We start from the raw sequence: 16,497 nt of genomic DNA, 5'->3' as shown, positions 1-16,497 counted from the left end.
CGTGTATCTACACAGATTTAGTCGCGTGTATACATGTATACGAACACACAACTTATGTACTCAGGTGTACGTATAACTCGGGCTTAAATACCGTTTTCAAAACAGGTGATTCGATTATTTTATTTTTTTCTCCCTTCTTCTCGTTAATCTTCTTTTTATTTCTCGCAAATTCTATCTCGCACGTACTTGCGGGGGGTTTTTTCTCTTTTGTCGAAACGCAATTTTTTCGCAACAAAAGTTGGTTTTTTTTTTTTTTTTTTTTTTTTTTTTGTTTTTTTTTTGCATCTTTTATTCTTTTGATTTTCGTTTCCCGCGACAATCGAGCGTGATTTTTCGAAATCCTTGTAACGATTCCGCTTACCACGTGCGGTCCAGCTGCTCTGAGAGGACGAAAAACAAAAATTTTCAAACAGAAAAAAAGACGGAATAAAAAACGGCGCCAGTCCTCAAACGATTTTGACCCGCGCCGCGAATTACGTTGAGATGATTTTATCACATAAATGTAAATACAATAGGTATATACGTATACGTATGTAAAACCTATATGTATGATTCTCCATTGTAACGACGGTATTTATATCTAATCACGTCACTTTCGCTTTCCTTCCCATCGTGTCGCGTCATACAAAAACCACCGAAATGTAGGCCAGGTACGGTTCGCACTTGGACTTTTTTTGTCTTTTTTTTTTCAAAAAAATTAGGTAACAGTCCACATGGGGGCTGACTGCAAGAAAAGCCCGATCTTTTGTGAGAAAAGTGCCCCAAAGATGAAAAAGAAATTGAAAATGATTTCAAAATTAGAATAAAAAAAAAGATTTTCAGCGTCGACGCTTTTCTCGGAAACCAAGAGCGTAAAGTGTACGTGAGATGAAGAATCAACGTACAGAAAAAATTTCGGGAAAAAAAAGAGAAGAAGAAAAATCCCGAAAAGGAAAAAAGAGCAACGATGATTGACGCGCTTACGTAAAAGTCCCCGTAGCAATCGACGTCCGTCGATACACGTACGCGTAAGTATATTCAACAATAAAGATGTACGTAGTACACCTATTGTACTTGTGCGTGTATTGTAACGAGCGATTAAATTTATTACATGTATTTCTCCGTACGGGAGTGTGTACGCGTGTACATGTATCACATACGCACACCGCGATGCGTGCTAACGCGAACGTCGAGGTAGAAGCGTTGATTATATTTAAATCGTTCTCATTATTTGGTAGCAAACAAATTTTCCGCGCGGTGTCGGTACACAGCGGCGAGGGGGTCTTGTACGTATACGTATATAACGTATATAAGCGCGCACGGTATCTGCTGCTATACTGGATTCGTCGTTGAATTGTCGAATTAAATTATTTACTATACGTATATTTTTAGACGCTCGCGTCCGACAAGGTCGCGAGCTAAAGACCTCATCCGCTCCGTAAAGATTTATTAGCCTAGACTCGGCGCGAGCGGTTCAGAGGAATACCGTAGATTCCTTGATATCTTCTAATCGCGTGGGACACAAGTAGGCAAATTCGCCGCCCGTGTTAACCGACCGACCGTCTCAACGATCCGCCCACCACCCCTGCTTCTCACTTCCCTCATCCGATTGGAGCTTTCGAATCGCCCGCCCGAATTTCCGCCAATCGGCGAGCCGCGACGCTCCGAATGTAGGTTATGTCGCGCCGGTGATCGTCCCCCCGCTCTGCTTCGGCCGAATCCGGATCGAGAAAAAGTTGGGATCGAGGAAAAACGGAGGAAAATCGAAAAGCGGCGTTCTTTTTTTTTTTTTTTTTTTCTTTTGTTCATCAAGCGCCCCCGTCCGCGTTTTTTCGAATCGAGACTTTTTCCACTCGGGACGGACACGTGCGCGCGGCGTACTTCGCCGTCCGAAGGATCGCGGCTCGTCTCCGCCGGTTGTTAACGTGTGGAAATATCGTAGGTGGGAGCTTTCGCGGTGCAGGTAGAGAGGTGTACGCCTAATAATTTTCGCGGATGTGTGCGAGCTGAGGAGAGGCGAGGGAAGGTCGTAAAGATGTTGTGTACGGGCCGTGGCCGCACGTAAATTTAAAATATGAAGTAGACGAGCCGAGTTAAGTCGCGGTACACGTATCGTACGTACGAAGTAGAGTCGAGTAGAGTCGAGTCGAGTCGAGTCGCGTCGTTTGGTGTTGGTTTTCGAGTTTAATAACAAGTCATTGTTAATAATACTCGACAATAGTTTCTTTTAATAATACCAACTAAGGTTGTATACTGTTTCTTTTAAATAATAAGCACGCATATTATACGCCTGCAAGAGTTCAATACAATCTTTAAATGCACAACTCATTATTTGCATATCAGTTGTTTGTTCGATTCTGTTTATGGCGTCGCATTATTGTTGTTATTACCGTTATTGTTGTTATTATTGTTTCTTTCTTTTTTTTTCTCCTCCTCCTCCTTCTTCTCCTTCTTTTTCTTTCTTTCCTCATTTTTTTTTCTCTTCGTTTTTTTTTTTTATTTCTTTCTTTCCTTCTTCTCACACGTTCCTTTTCAAATTTATATATATATAAACGTCTTTATATAATATAACCTCCTCTCACGTACACGTGGTCATTCTCAGACACACACACACACACGAATTTATATGTGAATAGGGTATTCGGAATTCCGAAAAAAAATTTATTAAAAAAAAAAAGTGGACAATATTAAATAGTATCGATTGAATAATCTTACCATCAAAAATGTAACCGGCGGAGAGAGATGAAGCGAAGAAATGAATAAAAGTATTCATAAAAAAAAAAAAGAAAAAAATTCCCTTTTTTTTCTTTCCTTCTATTCGTCCTCCACCGATAATGTAGATCGGCGATCCGCCGCGGGGTGTACGGAAGAAGTGTATATATAATCCTCAGGTTTACATCACCGTATTTACACCAAAATTTAACACCCACAGAAAACAGAAAAAAAAAAACGAAACGAAACGAAAATTTCGAAAAATTAAAAAAAAAAAAAAAATGAACAAAAAAATATTTTTGACACACTACACGATCACCAGAGTCTTTCCTCGAAGGAGAACACGGAATTGAGAAAAAAAGAAGGACGAATATCGATCGATCACTTTCTTCGATTTGAAAAAAAAAAAAAAAATTTTCTCTTGGCTTCCGATGTAACAACGAATCGATTAATTGTAATTAGATCGCGCACGCTACCGCACTTATTGATGCGTAATAATGAGAAGAACGAGGAGGGTATAATAACGACGATGATAAGGTGTATTCAATTATGTATCGGTCGATTATTTTAACCGCGACTGTCACCGACAAGTTTACAGGAGCAACTGGTATCTACTGCACGCGTGCAACACGTCGATCACGTCGATCACCGTTCGATGAATTTCGAGATCCAAATTCGCCGAAGTGATGAATGACTCGGTACGAGAAAGAAGGGACACGGACTCGACGACACCGCACTCGAATCAAATACGAACGTCACCGAAACGGAGGTAGAGATTCTCGCCACGAATTACGCTCGAATTACTCTTTTCCCTCGATTTCCTCGTTCTTCCGCTTATTTCTGTTCACACAAATCACAAAGAGTCCGCAAACTTCAGGATTATCGAGAACAGCGTTTCCATACAACGTCGGAGATCACAACGTGAATCGTCCAATCGACAAATTTCTTTATTTTAATTATTTCGATCGGTCGTCGGATTGTTCGAAATGAATTATTAATTCACTGTAAATAATTTATATTTTTTTTTTTTTTCTTTTCGTCGATGTGAAAAAAAAGAACAACGTCAAACTTCGAACTAGGAACTTTTCAAGAGCAGAGATAAAGTACGAAAGAAAAAAAATAAATTAACCGGTCGATGCGAATATTATCCTTTTTTTTCATTTAAATCGAATTATACTATTTCGTTTAATCGTTTTTTCATATTCACCGCACATCTACGTATACACACGTATACATACACACAAAAACTACTACCAACCGGCACGTGTAGTACGATTACATTATACACGCACAATATAACATACATGGATTCGATTGTTAATCGATGAATTTTTATATCACCCGTCGATATCACGGCGATAACTTCGCATACCGAAATCCAACAATATACCCGAAATATCGCGAACTGGTTTTTTCTTTTGTTTTTGGCCCGCGTCGACGAGAAAAAAAAAAAAACTTAATTGAAAAAAACTGAAAATTTCCTCTATCCTCTCTCTCTCTCTCTATCTATTTCTCTTGTCTCGGCTAGCAGCAGCTTCTCTCTATAAGAAAAATTTTTCTGAACTAGGCTCGGTGTGTGTCTGCCTGTTGGCCGTTCGCTGCTGTTAGCTCTGGTGTGGTGCTGCTGCTGCTGGTGCGGCGCAGAGCTCCGCGGCCCCCACGTTGTTTGTCTCGCGAGTGGCCTGTTTACATGTTGACTCTCTGTTTACGCATTTTGCCTCCCCCCGAGCCCCCCCGCGCCCCCGGCCCCCGGTACCCCCCCCACCACCACGACCCCCCCCCCCTCCCCCTCTCCACCCCACCTGCGAACGGCCCCCACCCCACGCTCGCCCCAGCGACGGACGAAGCCGCGACACGGCTCGCGCCGCTCCTAAGCTGCTCGGGTAGAAATTTCTGTTTCTCATTCGACACTAGCTGCCACTCTTGGAAGTACTTATTTTATTTTATTTTAGTTTTTTTTTCTCTATTTCGCCCTATTCCGTCTTTTGTACTCGTATTCCGCGCTGCCGCGAGCATCTTTTCTTTCGCCTCTCCCTTCTACGCCCCCATCTGCGAACGCACGGACGTGTGTAGTTATTTTGTTGCTCAGTTTTACAAGTGCGGCGGTGTATTGTTTCTTTTTTTTTTTTTTTTTTTTTGTTTTGCTTTTCTTCTTTTTTTCTTTCTTCGATTTTTTTTTACCTTCCGAGCACGTTTCGCACGCGTATGGAGAAAAAAAAGAAAAAGAAAGAGGTAACGAAAAAATAGAGAGAGAGAGAAAAACGAAAAGACGATCGCATTTCTTGTATCGGTTTATTCGATATTCGCATACATTTGAATACACATACACGCGGTGTACATTATATGTATCTATGAAATTGGACAAAATTTGGTCAATTTTTTATTTTTGTTTTTGTTTTTGGTAACTACATACCTACCTTCCTACGATAGGCGGGTACATAGGTGTGTACTGGTAACAAAAACTCTAGATACGTACATATATATATATATATGCATAGGACATATGTATAAACTAAACCGCGATAGCTTGTATATAAGATACGAAATTAATGTGTTTAGGGCCTACGGGTAGGAATATATATGTGTCAGAGCTACGCGCATCTTCTTCGTATCTTTTTACTTTACGTCTTTCGTACTGGCGCGCGTAAAATGTACGTAGTGTAAAAAGAGCGATTCACTTCTGCAGCCGGCCGCCGCAGTGCCGTACGCAGGGATCGCCGGGCCACCCGATAATCGTAAGATCGTCGCGAAGCGCGCCCTCGTCATCGGAGTCCGTTGCTTTATTGTTGTTTTCGCTAGCGACGTTATTGTCTCACAATTAGGCGCGACACGTATGACGTGCCCGTCATTATTTCTGTTGTGTACGTTGTCGTCGTACGCGTACGAAATTAAAACGCACGGGGTATTCCGTGCCAAATGACGACGAATAAGTGAAACGGACGGCGATTTTGCGAACGTCGCGATCGTTCCGTTAATTTCATCCGATCCGTTTTACGCGAAAATTTATCGAACCTGAATTATGACGAATATATTTTGACGATTTTACAATTTTATTATTAAAAATACCCGTTGAGAGTCTCGTGTGCAAACAGGCTACCGATACGTCTACCGAAAGACCACGTGCTTTTCAATTTTTTGCGAAGGTTTTCTCATTGAGTCAAATTGATTTTTTTTTTTTTTTTTTTTCTTCGTTCTAATAATCAAAAAGGCAAGGATTTTGGGACGCAAACGAGAGCGATAAAAAGAGACCTTTTTTTTTCAGTTTCGTGTCAAAGAATTTTTTCCAACGCTTTGTCAACCTCGTCGTGTATAGTATGTTCGGATCGAAAACGTTGAATGCGAGAGAAAAAAAAAAAAAACTTGTATTTTTTCTTGCCACTTTCCTCCTGGAATTTTTGGAAATCAATCAACGGCCCTTCGTACCCCGCAGCCCGAGGATTTTTAACGAACAAATGAACGAATCGAATCCCGTTGAAAAAAAAAAATGAGGAAAGAAAAAAAGAAGAAGAAGACGGAGGAGAAAAATCTTGAATTCATCAAGTGAGGCGCACGGGCCGATGAATTTTTCGCGGAACACCCCGTATGCATGCATGATACATATATCATATTTACGTTCGCGTTAGCGATGTACCCGTTTATTTGTTGAGAAGAAAAAAAAAATAAATAAATAAATGAAAAAAAAAAAAGAGAAAGAACAGCGATGATGCATCCGTTTGGCAATCTGTTGTAAATTGTTTTCAGTTTTTACCAATAATATTTATGTACACAGATCGGAATAATTAATTACGGTAATTTGTAAAAATTTGCCGCTTGAATAAAAAAAAAAAAAAAAAAAAAAAAGGAAAAATAAAAAAGAAAAAGAATTAAGATAGAAAACAAACCCGAAAAAAATGGACAAAACGAACGAAATTGTTTTTTCTCCTTTTTTTTTCTCCGAATCCAAAATACAATAATTTTATAGGTGAAGTACGTTCACATTGTTCGCGATAATTTCGTACATTGATCATCGGTTCGCATCCGTGAGCGTTATTCGTAAAATGGTGAGGGGGAAAAGAATGAATTGAACAAACAAACGAACGCGGATGAGATAAGAAAAAATTAACTATCACCGATTCACCTTCCGCCACTTACCTAATTAAATCGATGACGAAATCGATCGACGACGTATTCAAAGGTGGACGATGTTTTTTTTTTTTTCGACCGTTCGCAAATGATCGCCCGTTGATCCAACTGTCGATATATAGGATGAAAAAAGAACAACGAAGAAGTGAAAAGAAAGAAAAAAAAGATGGCGACGACGTCGATGCCGGAGATGATGATCCGCCAGCGTCGCGAAAATCCTCACCGTCGTCGTCGTCGTCGTCGTCGTCGTCGTCGTCGTCGTCATTTTCTCATGTGGGTGTTTCCCGGTTATTTACAACCTTCGCCATACATAATAATAATTGTTGTTATTCTCTTAACCGCACCACACGGTGATTGACTCCCAACGACCGTATTCCATGTACATCGGTTTCGCGTGTTTTGCTTTCAATTTTTTCCTTCTTTTTTTTCTTTCTTTATCATTCATTTATTTATAATTAATTCATTCGTCCACCTCGTCTTTCTACTTTTACATCTCCTTACTCTCGTCGCGTAGCCGCGGCGTCGCTGATCACTGTTTTATCGTTGAACAAGAAAAAAAAAATTGTTTAAAAAAAGTATACACATCGACACATCGTGTCGTTGATATTGCATAACTTTTAACGCATTTTTTCATTGAAAATTTTTTTTTCTCGTTTTTTTGTCGGAAGGGACTATACAATCAATGTATAGGGCAATTCGCGCCAAAATCATTCGACGAGGGACGCCACGTGTGACCACGCGAGATTTAATCCAAATTTTCGAATTCGGTTTTTCTTCAATTTTTTTCAACGTGCTCAAAATAATTCAGGTCAACTTCATCGCGCGTATTAGACGAACAAAAATCGAAGAAAGAACGGGACGAATTCGAAGAATAGATAAAAAAATGAAAATGAACTTCATAGGTTAGGTTCGAAGTTCTCTCGTCTGGGGTACGAACAGATTTTCTAATTGATCCGTAAAAACGAGACCGCAGTTCCAGCGATTGTACCCAAACGTTGAGGCGGCAGGGGCGGCGGGGCGGGGGGAGGAGGGGAGGGGAGGGGCTTTCCCCCTCGAAGATTTTTGTTACGCGGTTGAATCATCATATACGAAACGTCAGATGACTAACAGTATGGCTGTTCAAACACGAGTCGCGTAGTCGGCTTTGGTCCTATAATGTGCCGCCGAACTCACATCACGATCGTCGGATGTATATATATATATATTTCATATACATATATATATATATATATGTTTGTGCGAACAACACGAATACCCGCGTTATTCAAGTTTCTCTCTCTTTTCTCTTCATCCTTCGCTCTCTTGTGAGTTATACGAGTCGCTGATTATATCCATCTTTTTCCCTCATTCGGTGCTCTCTCTCTCTCTCGCAGTTTTCTGAAGCGCATCTACAGTGTGCGTGTACCTCACCGATATATACGCCTTCATTTGTTTATTTATCTTAACGTTAATAAAAGCCAAGTCACAAGCGGAACCTTCATCCCTCTCCTTTCCTCCCGCCCCCCATTCGAATATCCCATCGCCGCTCTCCCTACTCACCCCCTATTCTCCCTCTCCGTCTACATATAAGGTATACAACGCTGTGCAAAGATGTGTCGCAACGTCACGTATGTACATATATACATGTGTGTACATAGGTACATACACGTTGTATGTATATATATATATATGTAACGCACAAGCTAGTTAATTCGTAATTTTCCTTTTTCTCATAATTCTTCATTATTTTCGTTATCAAAGTTTACTCGCGTGTTTGTTCCTCCCCTCTCCCCTCTTCCCTCCTCCCCCCCACCATCTTCCTCCCGACGCTCCGCCGCAGTTAGTTTCTTAATTTTTTTTTTCTATCCTCGAGAAAAATTTTTTCCGCATCTCTTCGGTTTTCGCGCTTCGCGATTGACGCGTGTGAAGATGCGAACGAATTTTCTCACGGTTCATCGAAACGGTGTACAGTACAGTGAGAGAAGAGGCGACAAAAAAAAAAAAAAAAAAAAAAAACAAATGTAGAGGGAAAAGAAAGTGGTCCTCGACTTCCCATGAAACGGACGTTAACAGTTTCACCCCAATTTTGAGATCGTTCCTCGAAATCTCGTCCCGGAAAAAATCCCTCCCTCTCCTCCCTCTCCTCCCTCTCTTCCCCCCCACCTGCCCTCCGTTTACCCCACGGTTGTGTACATGACACGGTGGTAAATAGGTGTGTGTATATAAAGTCAAACTGCGTTTAGGCATGGTCAGCTCCCTCGCGTATCGTACCCCGGTGTATATATTCCTCTTCCCTACGATTAGGACCGAGGAATTCCCCGCGGAGACCTATTTAAGAGGGCTAACTTATCTTCGCCTTTTTCAATGCCTTTTTTTCTACTTTCGTTTTTCAATTTTTTTTTGTTTTTGTTGGTTTTTTTTTTTTTTTTTTTTATTGTTATTCTCTTTTCGTTTCTTATTCCGTCCTGCACACCGTCGTCTATATTCCCTCACACCGCGGTAGTCGTTATCCCGTTTGCGGGAGGATCTTTTTCTTTTTTATTTCCTTTTTTTTTTTCCTGAGACTGAAATCTTTTTCGAATCATCCCCGTCTCTCCCCCCTCCTGAGAATTTTTCCTCCACTTACGTCATCGAAGGATGTGAAAAAAAAAATGGAATGAAAAAACTTTCTCTTCTTCCGGCTTATCGATTACCCGCGCGTTTAATTTTGACGCGCATTTCGCGTATTTCGAAAATAGGTTATGTCCCGACGCGATTGACAAAATCACCCGGCTCTCCGCGGCCGCTGCGTTACGTTGTACCATAGATATATTGAACTAGATCGGACAAGATCATGGCGGATTCTAGTGTATGGGTTTAAATGTAGGCGGCGCGCTCGGCGAAAAAACCCAAATTGAGGATTTAGCTTCAGGCCACTGTTTTACTCACAGAATTACCTAAAACCCCATGATTTGCTTATCAGGTCGATATGATAATTTTATGAAACTGTTCGACTTGACCGACAGATATGTGACCAAGCGACATGAGCCATGTTATACACGGTATCCATAAATTTTTAACGTGATATATTAGATACAGTTATACATGGCTGTTTTACCCGTGATAAATTATTGCAGTAACGTCTCAACAAGCAGAACACAAAATCCAAAAATGCACGAATGCACGGCATAGTGGATTGTACCCTCCATGTAAACAGGATATATTTTTCAAAGTGTTACAAGGTGTTTTCTCAAAAACTGAGGATTATTTTGGAAAATTTTTGAAACAATAATTGCAGAATCATAGAAGGAAAATTCAATAATACCATAGATATTGAAATTTAGCTGGATTGTATGGGGGTTTTGAGGGTCACTTGGTTTTCCGAGCGGAAATCCATATTTTGTATTGCAGATTCGTAATTTACAAGAAAAGCTAAGCAGCATTCGTACAAAACATTTTTTTCATAATCATCATTTTGCAATTATAATATACAAAATTAATTTTACACGCAAAAACTAAAACTTCTGAAGAAAAATCGCAGAAGACAAAGAGAAGATATTAGAAAGTTTAGAATTCTATAAATTTCTGAACGAGGAATTTTGGCACTTGAAATGACCGAGAGGGTCATTTTAAAGGCCATGGAAATTCAAAATCAATTTTTTCAAAAAGTACGGAAAATTTGGTAAAAAAAAAGGTGTATCGAGATTTTTTTTCATTGTTCCGAAATATGACATCCTTGGCTATCTTTGAACTGCTGAAATTAGAATCAATAATTTTCAAAAATCTAAAATTTTTACACAAATCTCAGATGAATATTCTCACAAGGTTCAGAGAAATTTTTTTTTGCCACATACGTGTCCATATGTATTCTGTATTGCCTATGTATACAGCTTATGATGCATTGTACACCGAGGATGATTGTAAGATCTAATATCTGATCATAGTGTATCAATCTTAGAACACTGAAACAAAACCTGTGATTTGGCAATGTTGCACCGAGTATATATAATATATATTTATATAAAAATATAATTCCTACTCTTCATTCTACAATATACTCGAGATAACTTTATGCGCAGCGTTGCCGGATCACCATTGACCACGAAAATAACATGTTGGAATTAAAAAGAGAATGATATTTCAAATTATCGTATCGCATCCACAAAAACGGTGAAGTGCTTTTTTTTTTTTCTTTAAATTTATTTAAAGAACTTTTTTTTTTACTCTCATAAATTTGTTCAAAAAATAATCTCAGAAAAATTATTTTTACATTTCACATCAGATTCTACCTGGTAAGAAATAATTTCATTCTGTATAGAGCTTTAGTGGAATCTACTTTGTTTCAATTGGTGATACGACTCTGTAACGAAGCGTTCCTCTTTATCAAGTTTTTATTAACCCGCTTTCTTGTCCATCTGTTTGTCTGTTCAGTAAAAATTTTGCAATCGATTTTAAACCAACTTCCCAATGAGCTAGATATTTGAAACTTCAAACACTCCTCATAACTGGATGACAATACAATATGAACTTCTTTTCGTAAAAAAAGAAATAAAAAAAAAAACGGATCGATAATCAATGAGATTTATAATAATGAAATTTAACAAAATATAGTTATTGACACGATTAAAAGCAAATAGCTTGTTCTTCGAATAAATTTTGTTCCAATATACCACGTTTGGTTTTTTGCGGATATCTCGGAAACTATTGCAGATATCCCAAATTTGAAAGGAGGTTCATGAAGAGCAGAAAACATACTAAAAAAAAGTCCAACCTTCCTGAATTGTACCGCGAATATTCATAACTTTAATTGAGCTATGAGAAAATGACCGATGACGCCTGATTCGGCTCCCGCGCGCGATGATTGTTTCAGAGGCATATGCGAAAAAAATGTATCCAACAGTCTATATATGAATATTAAGGAATGAAAAAATTCAAGTACGTACTGGACACTCTAGTAAACAATAATCAGTTGGAAAAAAAATTTAATCATCATTTTTCAATGTACTATGCTTTTGTAAATTGAAAACTCTTTCTCAATAGGCAAATAACAAAAAAACTCGGATAATTAACAAACCGAAAGTTTCAAATTCCTTCCACTTCTTGAAGCTATGGAAAAAAATTAAAAATATAAAAAAAGGAGTGACATTTTTTCTTTAAGAAAACATTTTCTTGTTTAAATCATAATTTCAATTGTTATTTGACATTCTAAAGGAAAAAAATTTCTCAATTATTTTCAAATTGTTTTTCGCATTACAATTTGTTATAAACAAATGAATTTTCGAGCGAGATTTTTTTTTATTACTAAATATGATACAATAACAACTGTGTGTGGGTTTTTGAACAAAACAATTCTAGTTTTTTTTTAATTTCAAAAATTTATGGATCTTGAATTTTTTCGTTCTCTTCGAGTTTCTTACCTTTGTTACCAAAATTACTACTATCGTATTATTACTTGCCGTATCAACAGTTAATGAGTAATTCTGGTTCTAATTTTTTTCCAACTGATTATTGTTTATTAAAGTTTCCAGCAAGCACCTAATTTTTTTTATCCCTCAATATTCATATATAAACTGTTGAATAAATTTTTTTTTTGCTCATGTCTCCCAAACGAGCATCGCGCGTGGGAGCCGAATCAGGCGTCATCGGTCATTTTTTCATAGCTCAATTAAAATCATAGATATTCGTGGTGCAGTTCAGGGAGGTTGGACTTTTTTTTAGTGTGTTTTCTTCCCCTTTTGAATTTTTTTCAGATCAAATTTCAGATAGCCGCAATAGTTTTCGAGATATCCGCAAAAAACCGAACCCTACTTTTTTTCCATTAAATTGTTTATTACTTTTGTAATTTTTTCAACCGCGTTGTCATGCGATTTCTGAAGTTTCTCGAGCTCATTCTGGATCCAAAAATCACCTTAACATTGAATTCGGCGAAGGCTAACTCAAATATGACCAAAAGGCATTTGTTGACTAGACTATAGGACTAGAAGGACGAAACAAGAGCGAGGTGCAAAAGTGATAATTTGCTGGGAAGCGAGTGTCGTCGCTTTGATGCGCGGCGAGCTAAAGCCTGGTTGCTGGTGCGAGTGAGGTTAGTTTGGACAGAAATCGTTTAGACAGAATCCGTTTCTACGGAGAAAATTTTCCCAGGGTTCGTTTGGACATAAGAAATTTCGACTTAGGTTCGTTTGGATACAAATGAAAACGACCCTAAGTCGGTCGGTAGAAAATAAACTAACTAAAGAAAATGAATCGAAGAAAATGACAACACGTTAATGATAGAATTAAGTTCCAGTGAAAATTAATTGAACAATCTAATTTCTTCGAAAAACTTGTTACAAGTTTTCTTCTCACTTAGAAATCATTATTTCCCAATTGATTTTCAATTAATTCTCCTTTCCTCGGCATCTTTGGATTTTGATTTTGGTTTTTTTTTTCTAAATTTTTTCTGTACTCGAAAATCTTTCCATCGTGACATATTAACAAGTTCACAAAAAGCTGAACAACGAACAAACTCCTACTCGCAAGCCCCAACAAGAATAACAGTTATATTCAGTTTTTTTTTTTTTTTTCGACCGATAGTTTGTGTTAGCGAACATGAAATACTCCTTTTTTCCAAAGCCGTAATATTGCGAACTATACTGAAATTTTTTTCAACCGAACAAGAATAATTCTCCTTACAGAAAATATTGTATTTCAGATTTTTGTATTCAAATGTGAACAAATTATCATAATATCCATTTGCACTGAAATCATCCTAGTGATGAGAGAAGCTCATCTGCTGCACCGTAATACCGATAGTCCGGACGAGCGTGTTATATTTGTCGCGCGTCACCGTCTATAAGGATGAATTTGAAGATTGGATCTACAGATCGTTCGTGCGGTTGACCGATAATCTCTCAGAGGTCGATGAAGGGTCTGTTTTACCATGAAACGCAGAGGGCGCTCTGGGCTGGCACTCTTATTTTGCGACTTAATACCCTATGACTCTCACTTTTCGCAACTTGTCCGATCTAGTTCAATATATCTATGGTTGTACAAATCTTCGAAGTTGATATTCGCGACTTTTTGGACTTCTTTTTTTTCGGTGAAATTCTTTTTTATTTTCTTTTGTTTTTTTTTTATTTCCACACGGCAGGGGGGCGCGGGGTGGTCTCAGGAGCGATTCACCTGCTCCGCAGATTCACGTATACCTCTATACATGTCGTAATAAAGCGTTTATAACGCGAAGTTTGTAGTGCATAAGTACGATGATTATAACGTAACGGTTAGAACTGCACGCTTCACCGATAAGATAAATTTGATGAGAATCTATTTAGATTGGTACGAAAATAATGGGACGATAATTATACGTTATAATATACTATAATAGTTTTGTAAAATTGATAACGCAATTATAATTACGTTGAATCAATCTCACCAGAAATATTATGCATATATATATACGTACCGTATACTATACGCGTTGCCAATATTACGCCGATATCATTATGTCGTTCGTTCAATAATCGCGTATTTTTTAATACATGTATATATATGTATTGTACATATGTCGGTTTCTCCGTAATACGCGCATACGCGATGCAATACGTTTTTCTTCCTCTTCTTGTTTTCATTCTTTCCCTTCTTCTTTCTTTCTCCGCGCTCGAATTCACGCACGTGTGAAGCAAAAAAAAAAAACAATGTTATCAATTGTGTTTCGCTTCCTATCTATGGAAGATAAATAAAAATAACAATTTTCAACGTTCAAGTTCCAACAATAAAAATGTCAAGGGTATTCTTTTCCACGTTCTTTCGATTCGTTTGTTTGCTTTTTCATTTATTTATCTTTTTTTTTTTTTGCCTTTCATCTCATTTTCAGTTTTATTGTTTAATTTGTTTCTTGCACAAAATAAAAAACATTTTTTTTACACCCAATTTTGTTGTTCTTAATTTATTGTTACGCGACAAAGAAGGAGCTCGGCGCGGGGGGCGAGAGGGGGACAGGGGGGCAACCGCAAGCAATCTCTGTTTAATGATTAGACTGCGGCTAACCGACACATTTCCTGCAAACAAAGTACGGAGAATTTATAATATACAGATATTTGCGTAAGTGTGACGAATTTTAACTGCATGAATATTATCAGTGTGTCAGTTGGTCATAAAAATAGTGAGGAGTAAACGGAAAACTGACGAAAACCACCTATGTAATCACGGAGGATATACGAACAAAAATGATTCAATGCGAAGAAAATCTGTAGCGAATTTTTTCCTTCGAAATATTTTGTGATAAGCTTGATCTGTTTGCAAGAAAAAAAAAAAAAGACAGAAAGTCAGTTGCAAACGGTAAATATTTTTTTACTCTAAAATTGTCGGCCATTTTTTATCACACCGTACAGAGGTCGCTTCAACTCGACAAGTTGAAAATCATGACCTAACCTAACTCGTGAGAGACAGTCGGGTCATTGAATCCGTTTTTCAGATTTCGACGATACTTCAGAATTTTCGGTTCGTCGAAAAAATTGAAATCTGAAGGAATTTCGTCGATGTGAATATCGTCGGGGAAAATCGCAAGTGTTGCAGACAGTAGACAGCAGACGACGGTAGCAGAGCGTCGTATAGTACAGGATTGGTTTTGGGTGGGCTGCAGACTTGGTCGAATGTTTGCCCACTGCTAAAACCGATTAAGACCCGAGCGACCCCCCGAAGTTGGTGGTATAAATTTTGGGGTATGGGGTTTAAGTTCTCGTTTTCCCGTATGTATCAGACTGATATAGTCTAACTGCAGGTTCGTCGTCAATTATTCGCTTATAGTACCCGACCTGCAGTCTTTGGCAATTAACAGTTACCGTTATAATAATAAACAAATTAATTTACAACCTCGACCCAACATTCGTCCGATCCAACGTACGCGCGATATTGTCCCAACGGCAACGGAAACAATTTACATAAAACCAGACCCTCGCAGATCCCGATTAAACTTTTCTTCACTGATTGTTTTTCTCCAATGCGACGAAAATTCGGATATCCCGATCGGCACTTCTTTGAGATTATGGTCGATTCCTCGGAATTTTTCCGTACGTTTCCATCCAGAATTCTGAAATACGTTCGAGAAACTTTCTCCGTGGAACAAGATGAAAAAAATTTGGAACATCCGAAATTCCACGCCTCCCTCGCTCACGTCATTACGGTAAAAATTGGAGGTGAGAAATTTCAGGTTCGGACCAACGGCGCGCCATCTACATGTGATCGCTCCAGTGGGTTTCTCTCTATATTATTTTTCACTGCCGAAAATGGCAAACTCGTTCTTTTTAGGACGGTGACCACTTCTTCGAATAACTATGATAGTTACGGTAGTGAAATTCGACAAGGTTATCTATTTTACCAAATTCTCAGCGCCTTAAAAATGAAATGGGTTCGAATAAAATTACTTCAAATTGTATGAGAATCGTTAAATGGACTGTCCTCTCAATACAAGTTGTACAAGTTTTGTATAGAATAAGAGGCAATGACTGACAATGAGTCTGAAAAATCCCCTATTTTACTGTCGACTAATGACACAGCCTAACCTCTTCAGCTTCGCATCCGAGGCGTGCAAAAATCTTTCAATTCATTTAGCGGGCTACCGATATAACCGAATACCAACTGCAATTTAATACGCAAACTTTGAGTACACGAGGAAAACGATATACAATCATCATCGTAAGCCCTGCTTTACTTCATACCCGATTAACCACACGGTTAAATGTTCCT

The 16,497-nt window shown here is 38.4% G+C and overlaps 1 protein-coding gene across 10 annotated transcripts in view; it reads right to left on the bottom strand.

The window, feature by feature from the left end:
- The window catches only part of LOC105684366 (forkhead box protein P1), a 197,852-nt gene that overhangs the window by 164,455 nt on the left and 16,900 nt on the right, over nucleotides 1–16,497 (bottom strand). The window contains exon 1 of one of the 10 annotated variants that reach the window (XM_020851378.2): nucleotides 2,695–2,892. The exons of the other annotated variants lie outside the window; for them this stretch is intronic. Coding sequence (XP_020707037.2) covers nucleotides 2,695–2,697 — 3 coding nt within the window. The 5' untranslated portion in view covers nucleotides 2,698–2,892. Of the gene's footprint in view, nucleotides 1–2,694; nucleotides 2,893–16,497 lie in introns of those variants that run through there. 10 annotated transcript variants of the gene reach the window in all.

Source organism: Athalia rosae, chromosome 5, assembly GCF_917208135.1.
Source record: "Athalia rosae chromosome 5, iyAthRosa1.1, whole genome shotgun sequence".
Classification (NCBI taxonomy): Eukaryota; Metazoa; Arthropoda; class Insecta; order Hymenoptera; family Athaliidae; genus Athalia; species Athalia rosae.
The sequence above is the reverse complement of the archived record's forward strand: the minus strand, read 5'-3'. Positions and strand labels throughout refer to the sequence as shown.